The sequence below is a fragment of the Orycteropus afer genome, unplaced genomic scaffold (assembly GCF_000298275.1).
Source record: "Orycteropus afer afer isolate SDZICR_OR568_19922 unplaced genomic scaffold, OryAfe1.0 scaffold00041, whole genome shotgun sequence".
NCBI lineage: Eukaryota > Metazoa > Chordata > Mammalia > Tubulidentata > Orycteropodidae > Orycteropus > Orycteropus afer.
The window spans coordinates 1,374,311-1,402,267 of NW_006921628.1; the positions used below are offsets into that span (position 1 = coordinate 1,374,311).

The 27,957-nt window shown below is 43.4% G+C and overlaps 1 protein-coding gene across 1 annotated transcript in view; it reads left to right on the top strand.

The window, feature by feature from the left end:
* Nucleotides 1-229: 229 nt before the first annotated feature.
* Nucleotides 230-27,957, top strand: part of CACNA2D3 (calcium voltage-gated channel auxiliary subunit alpha2delta 3) — a 1,513,414-nt gene continuing 1,485,686 nt past the window's right edge. Inside the window, exons 1-2 of the mRNA XM_007937248.2 lie at nt 230-351; nt 1,027-1,108. Of these exons, the coding sequence (XP_007935439.1) occupies nt 230-351; nt 1,027-1,108 (204 nt within the window). The remainder of the gene's footprint in view (nt 352-1,026; nt 1,109-27,957) is intronic.

Below are 27,957 nucleotides of genomic sequence, written 5' to 3' on the forward strand. Positions count from 1 at the left end.
TCTCCTTCTCTCCTCCCGTGCCCGCCTCCCTCTCCACCTCTCTCCCCTCCCTTCTCTTCTCTGCCCTCCCCCCGCTCCTTTTTCTGCTCCCCAAGTGAGCCCGGCGCGCGAGAGGCAGGCGGGGCGGCGCGGAGCAGGCAGAGCCCAGAGCGCTCACCCACCGCCCGCTCCGCTCAGCTCCCCGCGGCCGCTCTCGTCGCCGCCGCCGGCGCGTCGGAGGGAGCCCAGAATGGCCCGGCCCGGCTCGCAGCGCCGCGCGTCCCGGGGGGCCTCGGCGCTCCTCGCCACCGCGCTTCTCTACGCCGCCCTGGGAGCAGTGGTGCGCTCCGAGCAGCAGATCCCGCTCTCAGTGTAAGTGCTGGGTCCTGTGCCGCTCGGGGAGGGGACCAGCGGCCCCAGACTCTCTGTGTCCAAGTTTGGGAGCCTGCAGGTGCGGCTGGAGGAGACCTGCCGCTGGCATCGGCCTCACCTCTAGCACCTGCCTTCCCGGAATGGTGTCGGGCGGCGAAGCTGGGGTGGGATTCTCTGCTCCCCTCCTTGGGGTTGGCGAGTGAGACCTGGAGAGGCTTACCTCAAGTGTGTCACCAACTTTGGAGCCTGTTTACCTAATACAACTTAACTGGGTCTTTAATTATCCCTTATCTGATACCTTACTATCTCACTTCTTTTTTTTGAGAGGGTGGGAGGGTGGGTTTCTTCCCACTAGTATTTGCCAGGTGATGCTAGTTTGGGTGGTCAAATCCTCAAGCAATTACTGAAATAAAACACAATGGTCTTTTTAGAGAACCTGGGAGACTTTGCGCATTTTGAACTATGAGACCCACATGGGGGCGGGGGGGGGGGCGGCTCCGGCGCTGCGCTCTGCAGTTTGATGCTGGCAGTTTCTACCAAGGCGCTTTTTCTTTCTTTTCTTCTTTTTTCCAAAATGTTGATATTGCCCTACTCCTTCAGCCTCAGCCCGATGTGTGCGTGCGTGTTGACTATGACACGGGTGTTACATTTCTTCCTGTGCCCTTTTCCCTGCAGGGTGAAGCTCTGGGCCTCGGCTTTTGGTGGGGAGATAAAATCCATTGCTGCTAAGTACTCTGGCTCCCAGCTTCTGCAAAAGGTAAGGTTTCAGTGGTGGCAGGAAGTGATGATTTTTCCAGCACAGAAAATGGAGGCAGATTTAGTTTTCCAAACAAACGTGAGCCCAGAGCAGCAGCAGTTATCAGAGGTGTCTCTGATCCTCCGTTTCTTGGCATTGTACTGTGCAGTGACTTCTCCCTACCAACCGGTTATTTTTAGATGACACTTGATTCTAAACACAAAGAAAAGCAGGGTACTCACTCGCACTGTCCTGGCTGGGGCTGGGAAACTGAGTGTTTTTGCACAGCTCTCCTCTCAGTGTCGGTATTGCTGTTTCAGTGTGAAAGCAGATGCTCTTCTGGCCAAAAAATGCTAACTTCATCCAAGGGGCAGAGTGAGTGCCTATTTTATGATGCCTTTCACCTTGTGTTGGAGGCGTGAGGTTCAATGTATCAGAGAAAGATGCTGCACTATTGTTTGTCATCCCTGCAGTTGTACAATCCCATTATTCCCCAATCATCTAGACCCAGGGCTGGGATGCATTACATCATTACAGATAAGGAGAATGAACGTGGTTATCTTTCCACTCAGCTGCACTGCCGGGTAATAACCTATGAGAGTAGTCTACAAACTTAAGAAATTGGTCTGTGTCCACATAATTCTGGAGAGTAATGAGAATGGAGAATTGATTATTGGCCTGTTATCAGAAGCTGCATCAATTTTAATTCAAACAGACAGCATTATGCTTAACATTACATTAAGAGAAATGTATATAGTCTTTACCCCTCCCCGCCAAGAAATAAATTTTAAAAATGGGCCGGAGAGAAGAGAGTAGAATAGTTAAAAGAATTTTAAGTTGGCAAATCAACAGGATTAATCCAAATATTCTCTCAGTGATAGAAAATAAATTGGCCTTGAGGGGCTAATTCTCTGAAAATGGGTACAAACAGCTTAAATCGTTAAGTTAACTTTTAAGCATTTTTAAATGTGGTTTTTGGGCCAATGTACCATATGTGTTATGCATGCTGCCTGGTAACCAAGTACGTATTTTATTTATGGCATTCCACTTCAAAGAGTAGCATTTTGGGGAACATTATAGGAAACAGTTTCTCACATGAAATCCAAATATCGTAATAAAGCATCAGCTCAAAATGGAATGACAGAAGTTATTCTGGCTTACACATTGCCAGTAGCCGTACTCCTTAAAACCCTGGAAAGATTGTTTGCTCAACTTTGTTATTGGGAAAAGAATGTATTGAATTACAGGCAGTTGATAAAAACTTGAAGCTCAGATGTTCCTTTATGATTTACATACCTGTATCCCACTGGAAACTACAGGAATTGTGTTCGTTTTCTTTCACTCTGGACTTTTATTCTACCTTGCTTTGGCATTTTGCCTGGGTGTCTAATGTTGATGTGCAGCGTTCTGGCCTATCACATTGCCTGTGTATTTACCTTGTGCTTTTAAAGAAGAGAACATTTTGAATAACTTTTGAGAAATGTTTCTCATCTACATGTTGCAAGTTTCATTGTGGCAACTCTGAAAAAATGCCTTCAGAGCCTGTGGATTTATTATTATTATTATTGGTTGTTGTTGTGCTTACATATTTTCTAACTCACATTTTGTAGGAACACATGAAAAAGGTTTTTTTTTTTTCACTTTTCTCAGAAGTTAATACATGCATATACACACACTCACATTGAACAAAACCCCATCAGCCCTCTTATTGGAGTCTATAATAGCAAATTAGAAGCAACTAAAATGCTTATCTTACCTTCTCATCAGCATCCTTTATGATAGTGAATTCACAAGCCTAGCTTTGCTTTCGTCATGTGTGCGGCTTGACAATTGTATAATTATTTCCAGCTGTTTATGGCTTTGTTGTGATTTCTTGGTGCTGCCTGGCATTTTGTAATCTGATGCCAAGGGAAGGTAAGGTATCATTTGGCATTAGGTTCCAGGGTGGGTATCGGTTCTAGCAATTGAATTGGAATCATTTGTAATAAACCAAAGAAACCAAAGTCATTGCAATAAGGGTCCTGAAATACCCATGGCTTTTTGACTGGCTTGGCGAGCATTCTCCAGGAATGATGGCTAGATAGTGCTGGACAACTCAGGGAGCATTTTAGCAGGTACCTTTTGGCCATCTTGGTCTCTTGTTCCCAAATGTGATTATATTGTAAAACTCAGCCATGGACATTGGTTTAGAGAGTTCAGAGTATGAATGGGAAAAGAACTGAGGTGATCAGAGTGCGGGAAGTATAACCACATTTAGAAAAGCAAGGAGACAGCTGCTTCTTTCTTGCTTATTTTCACGTTTCTGGCCATTTGCATTGAGGTTGCCAGGGAATTATTCTTCCAAGTCCAAACTGTAGCACCCTTCCATCACATCATTGCATTCTTAACATTTAAGATGCTCTCAGAATGAGGTAGAAAGCTTGATTGGAAAATGTGTTAGAGCTTTGTTAAGAGGACTCAAAGGTGACAATACCATGATGTGTAATAGACTGTAATTGTACTTTTAAGGCATGGTCATTTCAATTTGATTTTCAGTTAAGTATAATATATCCCACCATATAATTTTATGTATTCTATGTGCTTTCTCTAATTGACACTTCATGTTGTGAGTTTATATAATATGTTCATTTTTAGAATGGGAGTTTAGTAATGTTTGCACTAAGGCAAAAACTTTACAAAGAAGTTATTTCAGGTATAAGTTAAATAATAATTGGCCATCTATTTTAAGGTATTTGGAATCTTGGAAAACTGCCATCTTGGTAACAGGTTTTTATTAGGTAATATAATTCACGGCAGCACCATTATTACTGATTGCATTAATGTAAATACAAATATTTAACAGTGTACCTCATTTTCATGGCTTCAGAAGGAAGCTTATTTCCTCAATTGTTTCTGTGTCTAATGCCATGGCTTTCACTACTTTGGCTTATAGTAATGTGTTAGGTATTCAATGCCAGACTTTTCCCTGTTTATTTCTTCTTTTTATCCTTACAGAACACAGGAATAGCAACCACTGGTTCCTTGTAAGAGGGCATTTTTGATACTACAAAATATGGCAAGCCATGTTGTAGCAAAGTTGTGTGCTTTTAGTACAGAATGACAGAGCCCAGGACTTGGGTTTTAGAGTTGGAGTCAATCGTGAGAGGTTTTATATTTGTTATGGAATAACGGGCCCCTGCAAGGGAAGCGCTAGTGTGCTGCTATATATGTCTCCTGTTTGCTTAGCTGGCAGGTACTGCAGGGGTTTCGATTCACTTCAACTTTTAATTACTTTCCTATTTGACATATTCATGCCAGTATTCAGTTGCCTCTGTCTTGCTTCATTTCCCCCAAAGAATGAGCTTTGTTTGGATTCTTTAGGGGAGGCATAGTTTCATTAGCTGTAAATTTTAGGATTCAGTGAGAAGCATTCTAGTAGGTTTAGTAACCTAGGCTGTTAAACTCACGGGCTCTACACCTCTAACATTCAAAATAAAAGGCGTGATTCTCATTTCCTCCTCCTTAGCGAGAATTCTGCAAGTGCTGGGTTTTTCATTCTTTTTAGACCTGCATTCAGGGAATGAATGTTCATGGAAATGAAGGGTTCCAATTACGTTTTCCAGAATTGTGATGATAAATACACAGTGGAAATACAGGTAATGTGTATCTTTGCCATTAATGCTAGGAAAGAATTGACATTTACCTTGGACGCCTTATACAGCACTTACCGAGCATGTACTTCTTGGAATGTACAACCAGGCTTTGCGTTATCAACTATTTATTGAGAGAGTGGCTTTAATAGATAAACTTGATGTCTCTTTCCACAGGACAGAGTCAGCAAAGTAAAAGGTTGGTTCTTTAAACCATTTTGATAATTATGACTTTTCATCAATGTGGAAATCAATGAACTTTTAAATAATTAAATAGGAGTATTCACTTATCAGAAATTTGGTAGCAGTGCTGTGCTGCCCTTAGGAACCCTGACACTCTACAGATTGCTTTTATGGGGGAGGCACTGAACATTGTTGGTGAATAAACACAGTTACTTGCCATCCTGCAAGATTAATGCCTTCCTCCTGTATTGCTGATGCTTGAATACACAGCACCACTTCAAATTACTGGACTTTTTGTGCACAAATTATTCTTTCAAAAAGTCTTGCGATTTCTGAAATGACAGTTTTTAATCTTTCAGGTTGGTTCATAGGTCTCATTAATGCAATCACAAGGACAGTAACGGAGTAGCGTCAACCAATTAGCATTCAGTTGGTTCATCTTACTTCAGCATTATATCATTTCACTTATAAATTCATATATGGTGGCTTGCTGTCCAAATATTTTTGTTTGTGTGATGTAGATTTGCTGTAGTTTTTGTCTGAGCTTCTTTGTTATTTGTGTATTTCCTGCATTCTTTTCTCTTTCTTTCTGTCTCATTTTCTTTTTCTTTTTTTTTCTGGGTATATTTCTACTTTTATTTTTCTCTCCTTCAAGAATTACTGCAGCTCATGTTGGTCAGAAGAGTTATAGATGCTAGTCAAAGTTAAAGAGCTCTGGTGGTGGCATAGTACCTAAGGCATTTACCTGCTCACCAGAAGGCTGATGGTTCAAGCCCACCAACCACTTGGAAGGAAGGTTGGGCGATCTACCTCTGTAGTGATACTGCCTTGGAAACCCAAGGAGGGGTCCCTATGAATTGGATCTGACTCCACGACAGTGAGTTTGGTTTGGTTTGGTTTGGTGGTATAGTGGTTAAAGAATTGGCTTTTAACCAAAAAGATCAGTGGTTTGAACCCCTTAGCTCTGTGGAAGAAAGATGAAGCAATGTGCTTCTGTAAAAAATTACAGCCTTGGGAACCCAGTGGGGGTTGATGTGAATCAAAATCAACTCAATGGCAGTGAGTTTTTTTTTTTTTAAACTAAAAATTAAGGGAAATGAAAATACAGGCATGGTTTTCTTATCAAAGGAAGACTAGGTTTTTATTCCAATAATGACAGTTAATTTTGACTGATCAGGATGATGACCTCAAGCTGGTTTCATTCCCCCCACCCCCACTATGATATTGATACCAGTGTGCTTTCAGGTAAATACACGAATACCAAACCACTTAATAATTATTAAATCTGTCGGACATAGGCAAGCACAATCAGTGTTTCCAGTCTGTGAAGGAAATATAGCCGCTTTTTAGGATGCATAAGAATGATAAATACATGAAACTGTTCCCCTGAGCACCTGTTGGCACTTCCAAGTGTTAAATTTTCCTGTATACATAGAAGTGCAAATTTGAGATTTTAACCATTTTTTTCAGTCATTAATTGATTTTCATTTGGTATTTAGTGCTCCCACTTACACTGATTGATGAATGGCTTGGTGTGTTGGGCTTAAGAAGCATGCATTCTCATGCAAAGTGCTTTGTTTTAGGTCTGCCATTAATCTAGATTTGCAATCATAAATGCCAGCAAATGGGCTCTTCCTTCATCCAAGTATGCATCCTCTGTCAGAAGAGAGTGGCTTTTATTTCAGGGGTCCCCCATCTTCTGCGATCACAGTACTTGCTGAAAACCACCTCTTGAGTTGAGACCCATAGCATCTTTCAGACAGAGAATTTTGGCAAATTGTGTGTTCCCTGGGACATTGATTTGATGTAGAGGTTTGCTGTGGCTGAGACAGAGAAAAAAATTAAATAGATATAAAATGCCAACCTATGAATTAGCTTATAAGACATGTTTTTCCCCCCTTTTATTGTAATTTTTTACAAAAGACGTAATGGATTATGTTTCATCTCGAGTGACTGCAGTGATGCCTTTGTGTTTTATTCTATGAGAAGAAAGGTTCCTAATGTCAGGCTTCTGGCAACACTGATAAAATCTTCATCAGCTCGCTTTGGTCCATTAAATCTCAGCGTCTCCTTCAAGGGCAGAAACTGACATAGTGAGGAAGAGGAGGGTGATTGATTTCTCTTGAGTGTACCTAGTACTTAGGTACCAGCCGACTCCCCCTGAGGTGGTTATTCCTGAAATGTAAAGCTGGTCTCAGAGACTCCTTTACAAAGCAGTCCTCTGGCTTGTGCTCCACCTTACCCTCAGTATGTTAGGCATTTGCATTGCTGATGCATTTTAGGGGATGTCTGTCAGTTTTCAGAAGAAAGTTATTTTACAAACTTAGAAAAGGATCCAGCAAGTTTTTAATAAATGGTCAACATTTTAGTTTCCATTTGCGTTGAACAATAGTAATTGGGTGCTCATTCCAAAGCTGTTTAAATAAGGCATTCAGTTGACCAAGTGTATTAAATTTATGTGCTTCGTAGCTTCCCAGTTACCCCAAATCAAGATTATGAAAATAAGCAGCTTGAAGCCAAACTATTAATGGGTATTTCAAGGCCATATTGGAAAGGAGAGCATTATCTCTTGACAAGAAATAGATGGCCGTATCTTCACTTTGTGTACTTTTGATTATTTATCTTGGCTCTTGCTACTGGAGAATAACATTCTCCCAAGGTTAAAAGATCTGTTATCTATGTAAATGATCAAGACAGGCAAGTTGGGCAGCATTGGAACCACTGTGGATTCACAAAACAGACTTCTGGTTATCCACTTTAGGTGAAGTAACTGCCGTCAGACACTAGGGACTTGCAAAAGTCATTACCGTTATACTTATTAAGTCTGTATGTGCATGTGTGCATGCACCAATGAAAATGGATGCTGCTTATCCCAGAATGTGCCAGAGGCTGCCTGCTGAGGGAAAGACTGTTCTTATCCTCTTGGGCTACTAGAGAGGCTGGCTTGAAAGAGTGAGCCAGGGTGCTCGGGCAGACCTGAGTGACCTAGTCCACCAGGTATGGATCTGTCCAACATCGGGGCTTTTGGAAGCAACTGGAATCTGAGGACCTGCTAAGATGTGGGCCATCTACATAATCTGTAGGACCCAGTACATAATGAGAATGTGGGGTCCCTTGTTAACAACTCCGAAGAATTTAAAGAAGGTGACTGCAGAGCACTAAGCCAAGTTGGAGCCAATGAAGCTAGCCCTGGCTAAGACTCCTTCAGGAAAGGCTGTTCTCATTTTGGCTTTTTCTTTTCCCTTCTGGGCAGCTTGTCCTCTCAGCTTACTTTGTTGGCCTCAGCCCCACTCAATCTAGGAGGCTTCCCTTGCCCACCTTAGTTCCTTCTCCAATGAAATCATTTTTTTTTTTATGAATTCCACAATAATAAGTGCCATTTTCAGAGATGGCACATCTTTGGAGATGCATTGTCGTTAAAGGAAAAGTCATTGACCTAGGAGTCCTGGCATCTGTCTTCTTATCTTTTCTGTATGTCCTGAGTGGCGTGGGACAACTTGCCTAATTTAATAGTCATAATAGCTTGAAGATGCTCTGCAGTTCTCGCACATCAGATATAAGTGCTTTACATATGTCATCTTACTAAATTCTCTCCACACAACCCAGTGAGGCAAGGACAACTATTAAACCTCTGTGACAGATTCAGAAGATGAGGTTCCCAGAAGTGAAACAACTTTCCCTAGGTGACCAGCTAATGGGCAGTCAACTGGGCTTTGGAAGTCTGACCATGGTGCTGCATTCCTTGGTCTTTGTGTGATCTTTTTCAACCTCAGTTTCTGCTTGACTAAATGTGAATAATACCTGCACTCTCTCCCCCATTGGCTGTTTGGGAAGATGAGATAAGATAACATCTGGAAAATCACTTGAGAGACAAACTTGGGATAATAGCTGAGACGATACAGTCTTGAAGCTAGATAGACTTAGATTTGAGTCTCAAATCTGCCATCTCCTAGTTTGGTGGCCTTGGACATGTAGTTTGACATTTCTGAACCTGTTCCCTTAAGTGTAGAAGGAGAACAGTACCTTCTAATTCATATCACACAAAGCTCTTATTATGGTACCTGACACAGAAAAGCTTTCTACCAGCAGGTTGTGGTCTTTATAATCACATTATACAAAACAAGCTCTTCAGATAGCCTATATGGAACATAACCTGTGTAGGATCTAAGGATATATTAAATATGAAAGTGAATGAATGAATCAGTGAGTGCCAGGAGTTTGGATGTAGGGAGGTGATCCCGATCTAGTACCTGATGGGGAGGAGCTCATGGAACCATGAACTTCAGAGAAGAAGGGGGTTACAGCTAAAACAGTTTCTGCCAGGGCTGCCCCCTGTAGTTAGCTCCTTTCTTGAGGACAGGGGAGATGCCCAGTGGAACTGAATCTTCCTGCTGATTGCCCTACCTCCTCCCCTGCTAGTTTGTGGGTCATGCTAAGGAAAATGTCTGTATTTGCCCCCACAACCTAGAGTGAGGCCCAGTGCATGCAGCCAGTCCCCACCTCCCTCCACTGTGGAGACTTATGCAGAAGTCAGATACGGACACTCATGAATCCATTTGTCCTCTTAGACAGCATTCCTTGCATTACTTTCTGAGGCATTCTTCCTACTTGGTCTTGAAGAGCTCTAGACTTCTCCCAACAACATTCTGGGGAACTATGCTAGAGACAGTCAGGGGTTAAGGCATCTTGTTGGGGGCTGGTAGGCTACCTCCATTCGAGGGACAGGTGGGTGAAGCAATATGCAGGGCCTGCCATCTATCACCACCTCACAGGAAGCACCAAAAGGCAGAGAGCTAATGGCCCGTGTTTTCTGGCTCTTTCCATTGGTACTGCCCTCCTCATCTTCAGAGCTTCCTTCAGAAGCCTTCCTATTACTGCCTTTTGGCCTTTGAACATCTGCAACCAAATGCTGTTCTTAAAGACATTGAATAGGTGAAACTTGCAGCTCCATTTTGAGTAAATGTGGACACAAACATGGGGTTGGATTTTTGCTATTGTAGCAGCATAACTCTAAAAAATTGTTTATATATAAAGCCGTTATAATCAGCATAGAAAGTCAGTAAGAAGTCAGTACTAAAAGTAAAATATGCACACATTTTGGTGGTTCTAATTGGGCTGAATAGTTCAGAAAAGTGTCCAAGAGCCACTTGTGTTGCAAATGTTTCAGAGCTAGAGTCTGCAAATCCTCCAAGATCGTAACTGCTCAGGTAAACAAGAGAGTGTTGATTAGGGTTATACTGGAAGGAAATGGATATTTTTCTTGGAGTGTTGAGAAGAAGCAAAGCAGTCTCTGTATTAACCCTTTCATGACAATTATTTCCTTTTTTGGATTTTTTGTTGATACCATGTGTTTTCTGTCATGGAAGACATGCTGAAATCAAGGGAAAATTTTTTTTTTTGCTTGAGGTAATACAGATGTTGATGCAATTATGTGGGACACACATGTCCTAAGTGGACTCTGGTTGTAGGATTGGTGGGGTGAGGCCCTTTTCTTCAGATTCACACAGTTATGCAGGTCCCCATCAGGCAGCAGCATATACTACCATTGGGATAGCAACTTCCCAAGAGACCTGAGAGGCTGAAAATGTAGATGGATGATACATGTCCCATGAGCCATGAAAAGATTAAGTTGGTGATGTAAGGCATCTGATCTAATCCTTAGTCCTACTTAGAGGTACCCTATGTTATCTACCTTTCACAGGTAGGGTTTGTAGCTCAGGGAGGTGGAAGAGCTGGCCCTTACCTGCTGCCACATGATAGAGCTGGGACTCAAGACTCTCAAGCCCGTGCCTTTTCATTGCAGCACATGCCTCCTGTGTGGGCTGATTCCACCTGAGCATGGGCTGGAGTTGTGTTCTTAGGACCCACTGCAGGATGGGGAGCTATGGTCCCTCTTGCTGTTTCTTTATTCCTAGGTATCTTCTCAGGTGGGATTTTATGACACATGCTCTTCTGACAGTGAAGACCAGCATTGTGGGCTATTGGGCTACCACAGAGCTAGGAACGACTTCTCCAACTTGCAGTTTGAGCTGTGCCAGGGAACGCAAACTGTTCTTAACAGCGGGTGGCAGGGTTGACTGATGGTATGCTGGCTGGCCAGAGAGAGGCAGTGGTATTGGGCAGCCCTTCCAACTGTTTTTGGCCTGGAAGGTAGAACTGTCAGAGAAAGAGGCAACTTTATCAGGAATCCAATCTCAGCTCAGACATGAGGACTTGACTCTTCTGCAGAAACCAAGAAACATTTTCCCTTTGTGTTTTTCACAAAAAGTCAAACCACAGTTCATGTGTTTGTTCAGGGCCCTAAGTATGGTGAGTTTGTATACTAGGTACATAATTATTCAACTTATTTTCTTGAGACTTTGGTCTCTGTGGGTTAAAATAGGATGGAAGATATAATTGGCCTGTGAGAATCCTGAGTCTATACCCTCCCATGCTGTAAACTTGACCCTGCATTTCCTTTTCCATTTCTTTACAGCTGCTAACTTTCTTGCCCCCAGGAATGAATCAAGGATCTGATTTTAGAAGAATCTAGATTTCCATTAAAGAGGAGAATTGGGGGTTCAGAGGTAGAATTCTCATCTTCAGTGTGAAAGACCCAAGTTTGATTCCTGGCCAGTGCACCTCGTGCAGCTACCACCTGTTTGTCAGTGGCAGCTTGCATGTTGCTATGGTGCTGAGCAGGTTTTAAGTGGAGCTTCCAGGCTAAGACAGACTAGGAAGAAAGGCCTGGCAATCTACTTCTGAAAATCAGCTAATGGAGATCCTGTGGGTTGCACAGTGCAGTCCACAGCTGATTGTGAAGATGGCACAGGAACAGGCAACATTTTGTTCCATTTAGCATAGGGGTCACCATGAGTTGAGTGCCAATTGGGCAGCAGTTCACAACACATTTCTATTACCATAAGCCATGCACAGCTGAAAAGAGATTGTACAAGAAGAGCACAAGCTGTGGGGTTGAATTCTGCCCTGCTGCTCACTGGCTTTATCTCCCTGGGCCTTGGGTTCTCAATGATAAAATGGAACTAAGAAAAGTCTCAGGGCTCTGGGGAGGAGTCAGTGCAATAACACATGCGAGGTAGTTTAGACCAATATGTGGTACATGGGAAACCTCAGTTCCCTGGCTACTCTCTTGTTTGTATTTTCCCACTTCTTTATTAATGAAGATTGAGAGAGACTCCTGGAATTTTTATCATTTTGATTCCCTGATGAGTTCATAGAATTAAGGCAATGTATGTCATACACATTTAATACGACAGAGGAACAATGGCAAACCAAAGCATTTATTACATCTCTAGGGAGGTAGGTGATTTTTGCTTTCTTTCCCAAATTCCCTTGCACAGTCAAGGTGGGCAGTTTTGGGGTTCACGTTTGCTCTTGCTCTGTCATTGTACTGTAATTTGCAAACCAAAGTGAAAATCAGAAAAACAGAAGCAGGCACTCAGCTCTTTGTATCTGTGCCATCCATACGCATTTTTCATTGTGCTTTGTTGAAGCAGAGGCGGAAAAATATTGTAAAAAGAACAATACGTGTGGGAGGCAGTAAATCCATTGGATGCAGGTAGTCTTTGGCCTCGAGTCATAACATACAGCTTTACTCTTAGCCTCCTACCAGTTTCCATTATCAGTGAAATTTCTATTAACGTAATATGATCGTATCATGTACCAACAGTTCAATGGGCATAGATTTTTTGCCCCATTGACATAAATGATAGTCATTTAGCTTCTGGGATAATGCTGAAGTTTGAATATTATTTCTTCTTATCTTTGGCCTGGGTCCTGATGGAAGGCTTTGTTTTTGTACACCGATGCAGAGAACAGGCTTTAAGGGAACCACCACCATGTAAACCTATGAAGGCCGTGTGTATGTGTGGTGTGTGAATCTACATGGCTTATTTTCCCTTTGTTCATATAAACTGGTAACTAATTTAAAAATCCCAGTCCTTGTCCAAATTGGAGTATGTCACAACATGAGGAGTCATCTGGTCGACCTGAAATAAGATGTAATCCTCTCAGGAAGGGTCACCGCTCATATTCTTTCAAAACAAAGGTAGTGAGCGACATTGAAAACAAGAATTTCAGAATTAGGGAGCCATAGCAGGACTTTTCTACTTGAAAACAGCAAAATTTTCAGTTTCCTTGCGTGAAACAAATACTTTATGATAAGAACTCTGTATGGACTTAGAAGGAAATCAGAGGATTGCTAGTTTTTAAAACCTGCTTTTAAGAGGTTTGACTGGTCTTGGGAAGGCAGAATTGGGCAGAGTTGAGAGTCCTAGCTTTGGGGTCAGGTCCATCTGGGTCTGATCCAGACACTACCAGGGACTAGTTGTATAACCCTGGCAAGTCAGTTGCTGAGCCTTACCATTCTCATCTATCAAATGAGCACATTAGTACTCATTTCCGGGATGTAGTTGCAAGGCCTGAACGAGAAGATGCACTTAGTTCTGAGAAAAGGTGGGCTGCTGTTGTCGTTATTCCCAAGGATTTGCTCCCACATGCCTGGAAGTGTTGGCTACTGAACATCAGGCCCTCTGGAGCCCTTGCTTTGAGACCTCTACCAGTGTGCCCACCACTAAGCGCCACAAGGGCTTCTTAGAAAGTAACAGAAATAATGATAACAGGGATTTTATTTGTATGATTTCATTTAATCCTTTCAAAACCACCCCTGAGATTGGTTTTATCATTCCCATTTTAGAGTTGCAGAAACAAAACAGAGAATGTCACTCTGCAGACTTGGAACCTGGGTCATGTGAATCTCAGTTTAGGAGACTAGGGTGGGATGGGGCCAGAGAAAGGGCATTTGGGTGTTTCCTCGAACCTGCCATTTTATCAGTGCTTTGGTCTTGGCACGGTGTTTGGTCACTAGGGCAATTGGTGGAAACTTCTTCCCTGCCCTAAATCGTTTCCCTAGCAGAATTCTTGGTCTAGGTTTTGTCCGGATGCATTGTCATTTCCTTTCATAATACGGAATCTAAAGAGTGCAAGAGCAGGAGTTCAAGGAGGGCCCAGTAAACCCCCTAGCTTCTGTAGTTCTCCCTTTCGTAATAATAAAATGCTGCTGCTTGTCTTTGAATTTCCTTTGAGTGGCAGCCCTCCCTTCATTAGGTCTGACTCTTGAGAAGCCTTTTTGAGAGTCTAATTGAATTTGGTTAAATTCTCCTTTGTATATTACCCATTATGGTAATGGATGATAGCATAGAAGAGCCAGTTTAGGCTTTGGGACTAGACAGATCTGGCTTTGATTTCCAGCTTGTCCCTTTCTAGTTGACTTCTGGGCATCAGGTTCCTTATCTGCAAAATGGGGTCATGGTGAGGATTAGACATGTAGGCATGGGACAGTCTTAGCATAGAGCTGGACATCCAGGAAGTGCCTGGTAACTGTTATCTCCTCTATTTTTGTTCCCATTCTTTGTTTGTCTTTCCTGGATGTTTATTTGTGCTTTTTTTTTTTTTCTTCTCAGTGAAGCCACAATCCTATTTTTCTGTGCCTGATTGACAGCTGCCTTGAAAGTCACAGCCCCTAGACTCACTAGGTTCAGTTTTATTTCACCTGGAACAAGTCCAGCAGACCTATCTGTGCCCCTGGCAGGTCTGTGGATGTGAGATACCATGAGGACCCCTTATCTCCTTCAGGATGGGTGAGACTGGTGTGCTAGACCTTAAATTCCCCAGACCAGGCTTGGTTTTCCTGTTGGGAGAGGGTGCCCCATCGACATTTAGCACAGAGCTTGCTATGGAGTGAGCATCAGTGGTTGTTTGTGGAATATATGAATGAATGAATGAACAGATAAACAAAGGAAGGAATGCTGAGCTGAGCCTTTCTCTCGACGTGCTGATGGTGGAAATAAGAACACTGTTGACTCCAGGCAAAGCACCAGTTCCTTCACATCCTTACCCTATTTATTCTCAACGCCAGCTTTTATGAGCCCGCTTATCAGGCGTGGATGCCTCAGAAAGTGGGGGCTGCCTTCAAGCTCCGGCAGTCCAGCTCTGAGCCCTGCAGATGGTGCCCTCACCCACAACCCTCACAGTGCCAGCAGGGACTGCCAGACAGCCGAGCCAGCTGGTCCTCACTTCTCTCAGCCTGGCGACCCCCTCCCTGCCCCTGGTAGCGTCTCAGCCCATCTTGGTCAGCACCCTGAAAACACAGCCAATTCTTCCCCGGCAGCATCGCAGCTGGGTTGAGCTGAGGGGTCCTGGGCGCCTCTGCAGCACCAAGCCCAGCAGCTGCCATGGGAGCACCGCAGTGCCGGGCGGGAGCACTGCAGTGCTGGGCGGGTGCACGAAGAGCACCAAGCGAGACTGATGGGGCTGCCACAGCCGCCACCACCAACCTGGGGGAGGCATCTCAGCAAAGGCAATTAGGAAGCCGCTGCAGTTAATTCCATAAAGCGCTCGAATGCCACTTTCCCAATGACTTGAGAGAGGAATGTGAATTTTAATTTCTGTCCCCTTTCACCTTCATGTGGGGTCATTACCTGGCCTCTGAGGACAAGCTAGAGTCAAGAGTGTGTGCATAGTGTTTGCTGAATGTGAGTTCACCTTCTCAGTGCGGGGCTTCCATCTATCTATCTACCTATCTATCTATGTTGCTGGAACTGGATTTCTGAAACTGTGCATTGCGGGCAATTGGAGGCTGCTCCTCCTCTGTCTGCTGCACATACATGCGGCATTCACAGAACAGTGCTACCCACACTGGGGAGACCTCACACTGACACCATGCATGGGCTGTTTTCAGGCACCTTCCTGCGGAAGGGAATCCTTGTGAATGGCCATAAAGCGAGTTTATGTTATTTTTGTTTGCACGAGCATCCTGCAAGTGCTTCTGTGGCCTCCTTTTCCTGGTCTGGCCGGAGGAGGCACTCAGAATCTACATCAAGTACAGCCCCTGTATTGAGTACAGCCCCTGGGAGGTGAGGGGGAGCAGCTGGGTGGGAAGAAGGAATTAAATTCTGTGGATTTAATGGGGGGGCAGTTTTGCAGCAAGATGATTAGCTCCACCTCCGCTTTACCCAAGTATTAGGACCCAACACAGGATTGCGCAGCTGTCAGAGAAGTCTTCCATCCAACTTCTCCCTGGGATGTTAGTCCTCCATGACAACTGTGAAACTTTATGCTCAGAGGACCACCCAGGTCATATCACACTTGGAATTTCCTGTGTGACCCCCAGTGACCAGAATCCCACACCCACCTTCCACCTTCCAGCCTGACCTTCTTGTTTAGAAGAAAACGAGAGGACATTGGAGCTGGGGGAGATCTTGGGAATCAACCCCTTCAGCTAGGGTTTGTGGGGCTAGGTGACCAGCCTCAAGTCTCACAATGAACCAGGAACAGGCTAGGCCTGATACACTATCATCCTCGTCTCTGGGGCCATGGAGGGAAGGATGAACTCCATATCTCACAGTGGGCTTCTTGGAGGACAAAAGGAGGCAGCCCTTATCCCACACCACCCTGCTCTCTACCTCATGTACATTCAAACTCATTTCTGGCTCCCCTTAGAACTTGTTCTACCTTTTCTTTCAAAAAGGACTATTTGCTACCTTTCCTCAGATCACATTGCATTTAAACCTGAATTTCATCTCAAGAAAATGTTCCCTTAACATATCTCTTTTTAACAGCCAAAATTTTGATCCCACTGTGTCATCAGGGAAAGTTCCCCTTCTTAACACTATCTACATGTTGTTGTTACTGTTGTGTGCTGTCAAGTCTGCCCCCACTCATAGCGACCCCTCCTTGGGTTTCTGAGACAGTATCACTGCGGAAGTAGATTGCCCAACCTTCCTTCCGAGGAGTGGCTAGTGGGTTTGAACCTCCAGCCTTCTGGTTAGCAGTCAAGTGGCTTAGGCACTACACTACCAGAGCTCCTAACACTATCTCTATAGGCTAAGTGAATTGAGTAGGAAACAGAATAATTAATTAGTCAAGTGTTTATTCAATAATGATAACTCATCTGGAAACCCAAGGCTACAAACCTCCTTTGAATAGAGGTTCAAATGATCAAATGCTTTAGAATATCATGGCTTGGAACATCTTTAGCTGTCTTAATACACTTACAAGAACACATTTGCTTTTGGCCAAATGCTGGAAATGTTTTCTTCCTTCCTTCCCTCTATCCCTTCCTGCTTCAACAAACACCCATTGAATACTCAATGAGGCATGCAGAGCTGGGTTGGGTGCCAAAATCCCTTTGCTGCTGTGGCCACCTTTCACAACCTCACCCTGACTGCTTCAGTGACAGCATACTGCTCTGTTCCACAACCACATCAGGCTGTGTCACACCTCTGTGCCTTCGTCCATGCCATTCCCCCGATGACACAGCTGACTCTGCTGCCCTTGTCTAGCTGCTAAACCTCGAGTCAGTATGCAGAAATATCAACTGGGGAGCTTATTAAAATGCATTGTTCCAGGCTGTCACTCCACAATATTCTAACTCAGTAAGTATGGCCCAGGGCCCAGGAATCTGCATGATAACAGATATCCTAGGTGATCCTGAGGTTGATGGTCCAATGACTATGCTTAGAGAATGATTCTCAGAAGGCCTCTAGCTTCCCCTTAGGAGACCCTCTCTCCCTCCCTTCCCTCTCTTCCCTCCATGGTGGACTTGCTCACACACCTGTGTGCCCACAAGGAGTCTCTGCTGCTCCACCTGTAACCCAGCCTGAAGCACAGTACTGAGTCCAGCCTTTGCCGGAGTGGATGGCTCGAATGGAGGATTTCTATGCTATAATAATAAGGGCTTTGGAGCAAGTCTGATGACTTTTAAGTCAGAAGGTACCAGGCGTACATCTGATTGTTGAGACATTTTCTTTAGAAATCACCAAGCAGAATTAAGTGGCCATTCTCCAATTTGTAAGATAGAGATAAATTTGTTGACCTGTCACTGGTGGCTTTTCTTCTTACCAAATAGGTTACTGGGACCTGTGGTTACCAGCCCTTTAACAGAAAATTGTTGGGTGAACATCATTATGAAAGATGCCATCTGCTTCCCATAAAACGCTGCTCCTAATCTCCCAGGTACAAAGATTGCTCCCCCAGGGGACATGTTGGGTGTAAAACAGCATTTGCTCTCAAAGTCAGTGCCTTTCAAACTTTTTTGACCCTGAGCCACAGTAAGAAATGCTTTTTTCATTATAACCCATTATACACAGCCTCATATATGAAACACAATTTTCATGTAATATTACTTTACCTTCTCTGTAGCACAATCTGGTATTTTCCATTCTATCTTTTTCTGTTCTCTACTGTTCTTTCTAAGGCTGACTGTGATTGATAAATTGATTTTACAACCTAATAAATGTGTTTAAGAAACAGTGTTGTAAATGATACCAGGAGAAATTATAGATGAGTTCATTTTTATTGTGGAAGGTGCAGCACTGATTGATCTTTGAGACCAAAGCTGTGTTTTTCCCCAATAATAGTGATAGATAATGATAGGTGCTGTTTAGCAGCCAGTCATGGTGCTAAGCTCTTTGCATAAATTTCATTTCACCTTCTCAGCAGTCCCATGAGATAGGTACTGTGATAGCCCCAACTTCTAGATGAGGAAATTAAGGTTCAGGAAGTGACTTGCCCAATGTCATACAGCTATTAAATGGTGGTGGTGGTTTTTGAACCCAGGGCTGCCTGATTGTGAAGTCTATACTCAACTATGTTTGTATTTGCTTTTTCCTGTTGCTAGGAGAAAGGAGCTCTGGTGGAATAGTGGTTAAGGCAGGCATTTAGCTGCTAACTATAAGGTCTGTGGTTTGAACCCACCAGCCATTCTGTGGGAGGAAGATGAGGTAGTCTGCTTCTGTAAAGGTTTATAGCTTTGGAAATCCTATGGGGCAGTTCTGCCCTGTCATATAGGGTTGCTCTGAGTTGGAATTGACTGGATGGCTGTGGGTTTGTTTTTTTGCTAACAGCCACCTTAGTTGGTCTCGAGTGTTATCACTGGGTTCTGCATTATAGGAGGTCCAGGCAGAGGCAACCAGAATATGGGGTGACATGATGAGGAGCAATGGGGAGGAGACATGAGGGAAAGAGAAGAGAAGGCTAGGAGGGGGGGCTGGGTGAGCTGTGCTCTTAAGAACATCTAATATTTTGCTTAGCTCTTACAGAATTTACAAAGTGATTTTGCATTTACGTTCTGCTGGCCGCCTCCTCCTCAGAGCATCCACAGCATCTGCTATTTGTTATTGCACCTGCTGGGCAATTATGTGTTTTTATATTGCCTTGTCTGACCAGAGATCATCTTTCTATGGCCAGGAATGATGCCTTGTCCTTGTTTGCATGGCTAGAGGCCATGCTTCTAGAGTGTTTAGTGAATGAATGAGTGCACAAAAGCATCCTTTAATTTGATCCTCATAACATGGAAGCCAATGAGAGTGGTACATCTCATTTTGCATTTGAAGAAACTGGGCCCAAGGTCAGGAAGCTACTGATGGAGGAGCCAGCTGGAGGACCACTACCCCCCAGATACAAATGTGACTGTTCTGTTTCGGGTTTGTTTGTTTTCTACAGATTATTTTGGTTATCTCACTCCTCCCAAGAGATTATCTTCTTGTCATCTGGATCTCCATTTCCTGAGTTTGGTTCCCCTTTCTTTTGGTTGTTTGGGCTTGATGTGACCAGACCAGAGTCACAGAGCTACAGAGGCTAGGGCCCTGACTTAGGAGTCTACAAGTCCAGGTTCTAGCTTAGGCTCTGACACTGATGAGGTCGGGAACCTGGGGCAGCACTGCTTCTGCCTGGGCCTGCACTTGATGGGGGATGAAGGCTCCTCTCTGCTGATGGATGGTTCCACAGGATGGCAGGTCAGCCTTACTTCCCAGTCTGCTTCACCAGGAGATAGGAGGCACTTGACTTCTGCTTTTTGGTCTTTCATTTTGTCCCAGTGTTTATCCATTCTTCCAACATCTATTGTCCTGCCACTGTCTGCATCAGGCATCTGTGGGAGTAGAGGGAGATATGGAGATGATACTGGCCCTGCCTCAAGGTGCTTGAAATCTAGAAGAGTCAACAGACCCACACCAGTATAAACTTTATAGATGACAAGAAGACTTAGCTGAATGGCAGAGAGAAGATAAAGTAGTGCTAATGTCAAAGGAGGCAGAAGTGACATACCACATTGGTAAATTCTTCTCTACGTTAGTGCTAAAATTTTCTCCCAGGAGCACTTGTACTACAGACTTGCTCTTAGAGTTATATATGGGAATAGAATCATCTTTGAATGTAAAAGGCAAAAATAAAAGGACTGAAACTGTTGACATATGATGAAGTTGAATATTTTAGATGTGAGTAAATTGGTATTTATATAACCTGATATATTCATTTCCCCTGATCCACCTCCCTTGAATGTTGACTTAATAACATGCCTGACTAAATGACGTTAATTGCTTTAAACTGCCAAATTAAAAAAAAAAAAAAAAACAACTAGCATCCATTCAACAAGTGTGTTGTGTTCACTGCGGAGTCTGGGGCCAGGGACTATGGTCTCTTTGGGAAGGGCAGGCTGAGGTATAACCCGAGCAGCTCAGGAACAATGACATGCACATCTCAGGAGCACTGACTGCTTGGGCCAGGCATAAGCAGTAGAGCATAGAATTAAGTTCATAGTCCTGGAAGTTAGCTGTGAGTTCGAATCCTGAGCTTTCACGTCATTCATGGCTTTGCATCCTGAGCCTGAAAGTCAGCCATGCATGCAAATCTGGGCCTGGAAGTTGGGCTGTGGGTTTGAATCCTGGCTCCACTTGTGGTTAGTATATGACCTTGAGCAGTTACTTAGCTTCTCTATTTCCTATTCACCTCTTGAAATGGTCTCTAGCTTATTGGCTTTGTTATGAAGATTAAATTAGATCATGAAAATTAAATGCTCAGCTCAATGCCTGGCATGAGTAGGAATTCAGTGAATGGCAGCAACCATTATTTTTATTATTAGCCTTTCTGAGTTGTACAAGGAGCTCTGGTGGCATAATGGTTAACACATTTGGCTGCTAACCAAAATGTCGGTGGTTCAAACCCACCATCTGCTGCATGGGAGAAAGGTGATACAGTCTGCTTCCATAAAGATTTACAGCCTTGGAAACCCTATGGGGCTGTTCTAATCTGTCCAAAAAGGGTCACTATTAGTTGGAATCAACTCAATGGCAGTGGTTTTGGTTTCTGAGTTATATACTCATCCTCCGAGGTCAGTGATACCCTCTGTCTAGACAATGTCAGCTCCCCACAGCAGGGGCTTTGCCTGGCTTGTCCATTGCTCTGTTCTTGGCTCCCCTAACAGTCTCCATCAGTAAATACATGCATAACTAATGAATGAGTGAATATGGGAATGAATGGATTTTACAGGCTTAGGAAACTGAGGCTCAGGGGTGTTGACCACATTGTAAGGACAGAGCAAATATGCATGCAAGGTTTGCTTTGTCTTTAGCCACAACCATCAGCTGTGGAGGTTCATTGACTTCTCTCTGTAGTGCTACCTAAACTCCAAGGAGAAACCATGTCCCCAGGGATCTAAAGGTGAAGTGTGTGTGTATATGTATGCATGCACAAACACATGGACTTTCCAAAATGGCATCTTGAGAAGACTTGTCATATTAGATGTCACCTCATGGTTGTTTAGGAGTTATGGTAGTTGTGGTAATTAAATTTGTATGTCAGCTTGGCTGGGCCTGGTTGAGTGGCTGGGCAGCTGGTGGTAGTTATTTCCTATGATGAGACTGGCAGTCAGCTCCATGGTGGGACCTACCGCAAGCAGCTGAGTAGCTGCCTTTGGGATGTAGTCTGCTTCCTGTATATAAGGAGAAGCCTTGGGAATGGTCTCTAACTTATGGCACCTTATGGAACCCTGTATGTAGCCATGTTGTTGTTCAGCAGCCTGCCATGCTCTGCCAACCTTGGGACTTACAATGGACTTGAATTAATGGCCTGCTGTGTGATTTGGTAATATCAGGACCGTCCCTTTTTACTTGTCAATCTTGGGCTTGGCAGCCTCAGCAGCCAGCAGCTGTCTCAGTGAAGAAAAGCCTCTAGCTTCAGTGGGCCAGGAGCTGGAGGCAGAGTTGAAGCCCAAGGCTGAGGGGCTTCCACCCCCTAGAGCCTGGCACTTTGAACTTGGACTTAAAGCCTCCAAACTGTAAGAGAATAAACTCTTGTTTTTTAAGACCATCCCATTTGTGGTATATTCCTGTCAGGGTGGTACTAGGTAACCAGAACAGCAGCATAAGCATAGTGCCTAAGGCATTTGACTGCTAACCAGAAGGCTGGCGGTTCAAACCCACCAGCCACTCCTCAGAAGGAAGGTTGGACAATCTACTTCCATAGTGATGCAACCTTGGAAACCCAAGGAGGGGTCACTATGAGTCGGGTATGACTTGACGGCAGTGTGTTTCATTTTCTCATGGTTGTTTGGAAATGAATTAATTTTCATTCTGGGGTAAAGTGAAATACTGGTTACTCATCTTTCTTTGGAGAAAAATGCTCCTTAACACTCTGATATTCTAAATTAACTGCCAAGTTCCACTGTTGTTGGGTGTTGTGCTGTTGAGTTGATTGTAATTCATAGCAACTCCATGTAACAGAATAGAACTGCTCCATAGGGTTTTCTAGTCTGTAATCTTTGTGGGAGCAGATTACCAGGTCTGTTTTCCTGTGGAGCCACTGAGTGAGTTCAGACCACTGAGCTTTAGGTTAACATCTGAACACTTAACTATTGCACCACCAGAGCTCCTTAAAGCCCCAGTAGGATGTTGAAATATCCTATATCCATCCAGGCCTGATTTCAGGAACTTTATTGGGACTTAGTAGGGAAAGCCTTTCCCGCTGTGCTACATGTGCATGAATCATCTTTGTGTTGTGTATTACAATGGTGATTTAAACCTTCCACCCTCCACCTCCTTCCCCTAAAAAACCGCCTACTTCCATTGCAGTGGGCTACGATGCTTCACTGTGTATCCTTTTTTTTTTTATCTCAGATTGGTTCTGGGGTCAAAATTGCTTGGCCAGGAGAGGAAGGGAAGGAGAGGTTGTTGTTGTTGTTGTTGTTATGTGCCGTCGAGTCAGCCCTGACTCATAGCGACCCCTCCTTGGGTTTCGGAGGCAGTAATCACTATGGAAGTAGGATTGCCCAAACTTCCTTCCGAGGAGTGGCTAGTGGGTTTGAACCGCCAGCCTTCTGGTTAGCAGTCAAGTGCCTTAGGCACTAAGCTACCAGAGCTTCCCTGGAAGGAGATGTAGAGGGCCTCAAGTGTTATGAGTAGTACTTTTTTTTTTTTAAAAAAGTTCTTGAATTCAGTGTTTCAATAACCCAAAAAGCAAACCCACTATCACTGAGTGAATTCCAATTGATAGTGACCCTATAGGACAATGTAGAACTGCCCCGTGGGTTTCTAAGGCTGTAATCCTTATGGAAGCAGACTGCCTCATTTTTTTCCTGTGTAGTAACTGGTGAGTCCGAACCACTGACCTTTTAGTTAACAGCTGAATACTGTAACCACCACACCACCAGAGCTCCATCAGTCCTCAAGTCAAACAGACAAACAAGCGAACTCAGTGCCATTGAGTGGATTTCAACTCATAGTGTGACCCCCACTGAGTTTCCAAGGCTGTAAATTTTTATGGGAGCAGACTGCCTCATCTTACTTCCACAGAGCAGCTGGTGGGTTCGAACCACTGACCTCTTGGATTAGCAGCCAAATCCCTTAACCACTGCACCACTAGAGCGCCTTCTCAGCACTTGAATAGTATAGTATAAATTTGAGAGATGATAGCTATTAATACTTTGCCTCTTTTGTAACAGCTTTTAGTCAAGGATGTCAAAATACATCAATAATACATTCTTTCTCCATTTCATGTGTTGGGCGGGCATCTTCAGAGAGAACATTGCTGCCTCAGACCATGGCTGGTACCTAGAAGAAGTGTGAGAAAATTGTCTGAATTTGATGACTTTCTTCTTCTTTTGTTTCATGTTTCGTGCATTCATTTATTCATTTGTTTATCATTCAGCAAACATTTTTTATGTTGATACTCTGTCCCAGGGGGTCCTAGGGTGGTGCAAATGATTAGTGCTCAACTACTAGTCTAAAAATTGGTGGTCTGAGCCCACCCAGAGGTACCTCAGGACACTGGCCCAGTGTTCTGCTTCTTAAAGGTCACAGCCTTGAAAACTCTATGGGGCAATTCTACTCTGTACACATGGGGCCCCATGAGTCAGACTTGACTTGATGGCAGCTAACAGCAGCAACATTACTGCTGTGCTGCACAGGCACAGGGTATAATGACAAACATAATAAGGCACAGTTTACACCCTTGTGGAGATTACAATCTAGTGCAAGAATCAGGCATTTTTCAAAGGACTAGACCAGTATATGGAAGTCTCCCTGCAGCAAGTGCTGTGAGGAATCTGACAGCACAGGACCTGCTCTGGTCAGAGGTCAGGCAGGATTTGCTAAGGGAACAAGTTTTCACTGAGACCTGGGGTGGAAAGAAGAGGGGACCCTTGGCCCTTCTTGATGCTTCCCTACCCATGCTGGTCCAGCCTTAGGTTTTAGCTCCTGGCCTGAGTTCTGAATCCCAGAAATGTGTTCTGTGCTTTCTCACTTCTTGGCCTTTTTTTTTCCCCCCTTCTCATTTCCATTGCCCCAGACTCCTCACCCAGAATGGCTACTTTTTGAATTCTCCCCAGCTTTCCCAGCCTAGTTCTTTAATTAAGCAAACAGCTTTGAGCTCCTCCTGTGTGTGAGGGACTTGGTACTGGGCCCTCAATCACTACTACCCTTGGGAAGCCTTTTCTAATCTCCATCCTCTTTTGCCCTTTTGTACGTGGCTTGTGGTCATTATACTTGAGCTTGGTTTCTAATTACTGCTGGACTATCTTGAGGCCCTTCCCTTCAGCTCACAAATTCTTGGAGGCCCCTTTGTCTTTCTCATCTTTGCTTTCCTTTGGCTCCCTGGCACGAAGCCTTGAGATGATGATGATGACACACTGATAGTCATCGAGCCAGAACAGCATTCCAAAAACATCTAGTATATATTAGCTATTTCACTCCACTCAACACCCCTCTAAGGAAACTACTGTATTATATTCCTATTTACCTGATGAAGAAACTGAGCCAATGGTTAACCCAACCAGTTGGTGTCGAGTTGATTCCGACTCATGGGGACTCCATGTGTGTCAGAGAACTGTGCTCCAGAGAGTTTTCATTTGCTGATTTTTCAGAAGTAGATCACCAGGCCTTTCTTCCAGGGTGCCTCCAGGTGGATTCGTACTTCCAACCTTTTGGTAAGCAACAAACTCATTAACCATTTGTATGACTCAGGGACTCCAAAACTGAGAGACCAAACCCACTACCATTGAGTCAATTCCAATTCGTAGAGACACTTTAGGACAAAGAACTGCCCCAAAGGGTTTCCAAGGCTATATGTTTTTATAGAAGGAGATTGCCACATCTTTTTTCTGTGGAGCAGGTGGTGGGTTCAAACCACTGACCTTTTGGTTAGTGGCTGAATGCCTTAACTACTGTGCCACTAAACCAAAAAAAATCAGACTCACTGGAAACGAATCATTTCCAAGTCATAGTGACACTCATTGGGTTTCCAAGGCTGTAAATCTTTACAGAAGCAAACTGCCTCATCGTTCTTCCATGGAGCAGCTGGTGGGTTCAAACCACCAAACTTTTGGTTAGCAGCCAGATGCCTTAACCACTACACCACCAGAGCTCTTCCATTGCCACTGGAGTTCCTTAAATTAAGGCACAGAGAAGGTTAATTAACTTTCCTGAGATCACTTGGCAAATGATGGAGCCAGGATTCCATCTTAGGCATTTTGACTCCATTGCTTGTGCTTGTAACCATTGTACATATGGCCTTCCCAGCATGGCCTGCCCTGTGGAGTTTGTGCATGTGGAAATGATTGTGCCAGTCAGTGACAGGTGTAAGACATGCCCCCTCACAGTGTGCCCTGGTACAACCTTGCAAGATAAAGGAATGGCTGGATAGTGGTAGTTTTCCTGGTACTGTGAGATGCAGAGGCAGGACTAGATTTCTGTGTTCCAGAATTTGTTCCCAACACAAGAAGTAGTAGGTAGCAAGATTGACACATGGGTTGACACATGCATTGGTCACCCAACAGCCGTCTTTGGACTCTAGCCACATTTTGCTTTCCTGGTTACTTTTCTTCTCAGAATTGGAGAAGCTCCTATGCCAGTCCAAGTTGTCATATAGGTGACCCCCCCTCAATAGAAGTGCCAGATTCATTATTACAGGTATGATGAGTTCTCTGTGCAATGACACAGGCTATAGAAGAAGCCAGTGACAAGAATTTCCTTTCACTAGATCATTCAGACATAGATGCTGGGTAACCACTTGGGAAGAAATAATAACTAAGAAAAAAAATGGAATTTTTAAATTACTAAGAGGTGTATATTTATTGTAGTTGTATTTCTGCTAGTCTTTTTTCCCTTTCCACATGTATATGTATATATTATATATAAAATACTTATTTTACATAAATGGGGTCATATTGTATGAACTATTTTATACTGGCAAGAGATTTTAGAGCAGATTCAGTTAGGAACCACTTGAAAGAATTATTTTTTTCTATGAAAAAGAAAACTCATCTGTAGTTTTTAAGGAATTGGAAACTATTAGATGACACAAAAGAAAAGAAGTATTAACTAAATGTTATGACAGAAGAATAACCACATTAAAATTTCATAGTATTTTCTTTCAGGTTGTTTGAAATTGGAATCTTACTATAGATATGAAGTTATTTTGCTGCTTTTCCCTAACTTTATCTCATGAGCATGTCCTTTTATTATTAAATATTCTTCATAATGATCTGGTTTTTGACTACAAAACATTTTATCATATGAATGTGGAATATCTTATGTCACCTTTCTCCCAATGCTAGACTTGAAGGTTGTTGCCTGGGTTTTCCACAATATAAACAATGCTTTGATGAACATCCTTGTCTGTCTCTGTCAGTTACATTTCTTATTATGTCCCTTAGAGTGATCGTAAGAAGAGGAGTCACTGCCAAAGGGTTGAATTGATGAGAGCTCTTGATTCTTGCTTCCAGGTGTGTGTATGTGTATGTGTATGTGTATGTGTACATGTATGTATGGATTTGTCCTTTGTTTTTCCTATAGCATCCAGCTCTGTGCCTGGCACTAGCTTGCCTGAGAGACCAGACAGGACTGGTTGAACTAAATGATCTTTGACCTTTACTCTTCCTTACATGTGTGTATGGGACACTCTACATGGCAGTTCAAACAAAGCTTTGGAGTCAGGTTCAAATCCTGCCTCTGCCACTAACTAGCTGTATGACCTTAAGGAAGTTGTTCAGCTTCTCTGAAATTGTTTTTTTAAGGGAAAAATAATATCCACTTATTGCAACAACTGTGGGAAAGGGAATAGTTTAAAAATGAATCAAATTCCTATAGTTTATAGCCTGAAGGTTGGAATAATAGTAAAAATAATAAATAGGACATTTGTCAGTCTTCAGCCCTTACTGTATGTTCAATTCTGTGCAAAGCACTTGACATATGTCATTTCACTTAATTCTCATAATTATTGCAATTGTTGTTGTTGTTGTTGTTATGTGCCGTCAAGTTGGCCCCGACTCACAGCGACCCCTCCTTGGGTTTCCGAGGCAGTATCACTACAGAAGTAGATTGCCCCATCTTCCTTCCGGGGAGCAGCTGGTGGGTTTGAACCGCCAGCCTTCTGGTTAGCAGTCAAGTGCCTCAGCCACTATGCTACCAGAGCTCCCCTTTCCTACAGAAAGAGCCTTAAAACATTCTATAGGTCAGTTGTGTTTTTTTTTTTTTTTTTTTTTAGCTATTCTCTATGTGGTTTTAGGAGTGGTGTTGAGGTGTTGGGCTTCACCTTAAAGGAGATTTTGAGAATTTGGATTGGTGGCTGTTATAAAAGACTGGCTTTAAGAAAGATAGACTATAATCTAAGTATTGGCTGGGGGAGAGCAGACTGCCTCCTTAATCTCCCAAATGCAGTCATTTTAGCAGTCAAATAAATTAAGGGTAACAGTAATAATAGGAATTAACAACTAACTGAAATGAGATA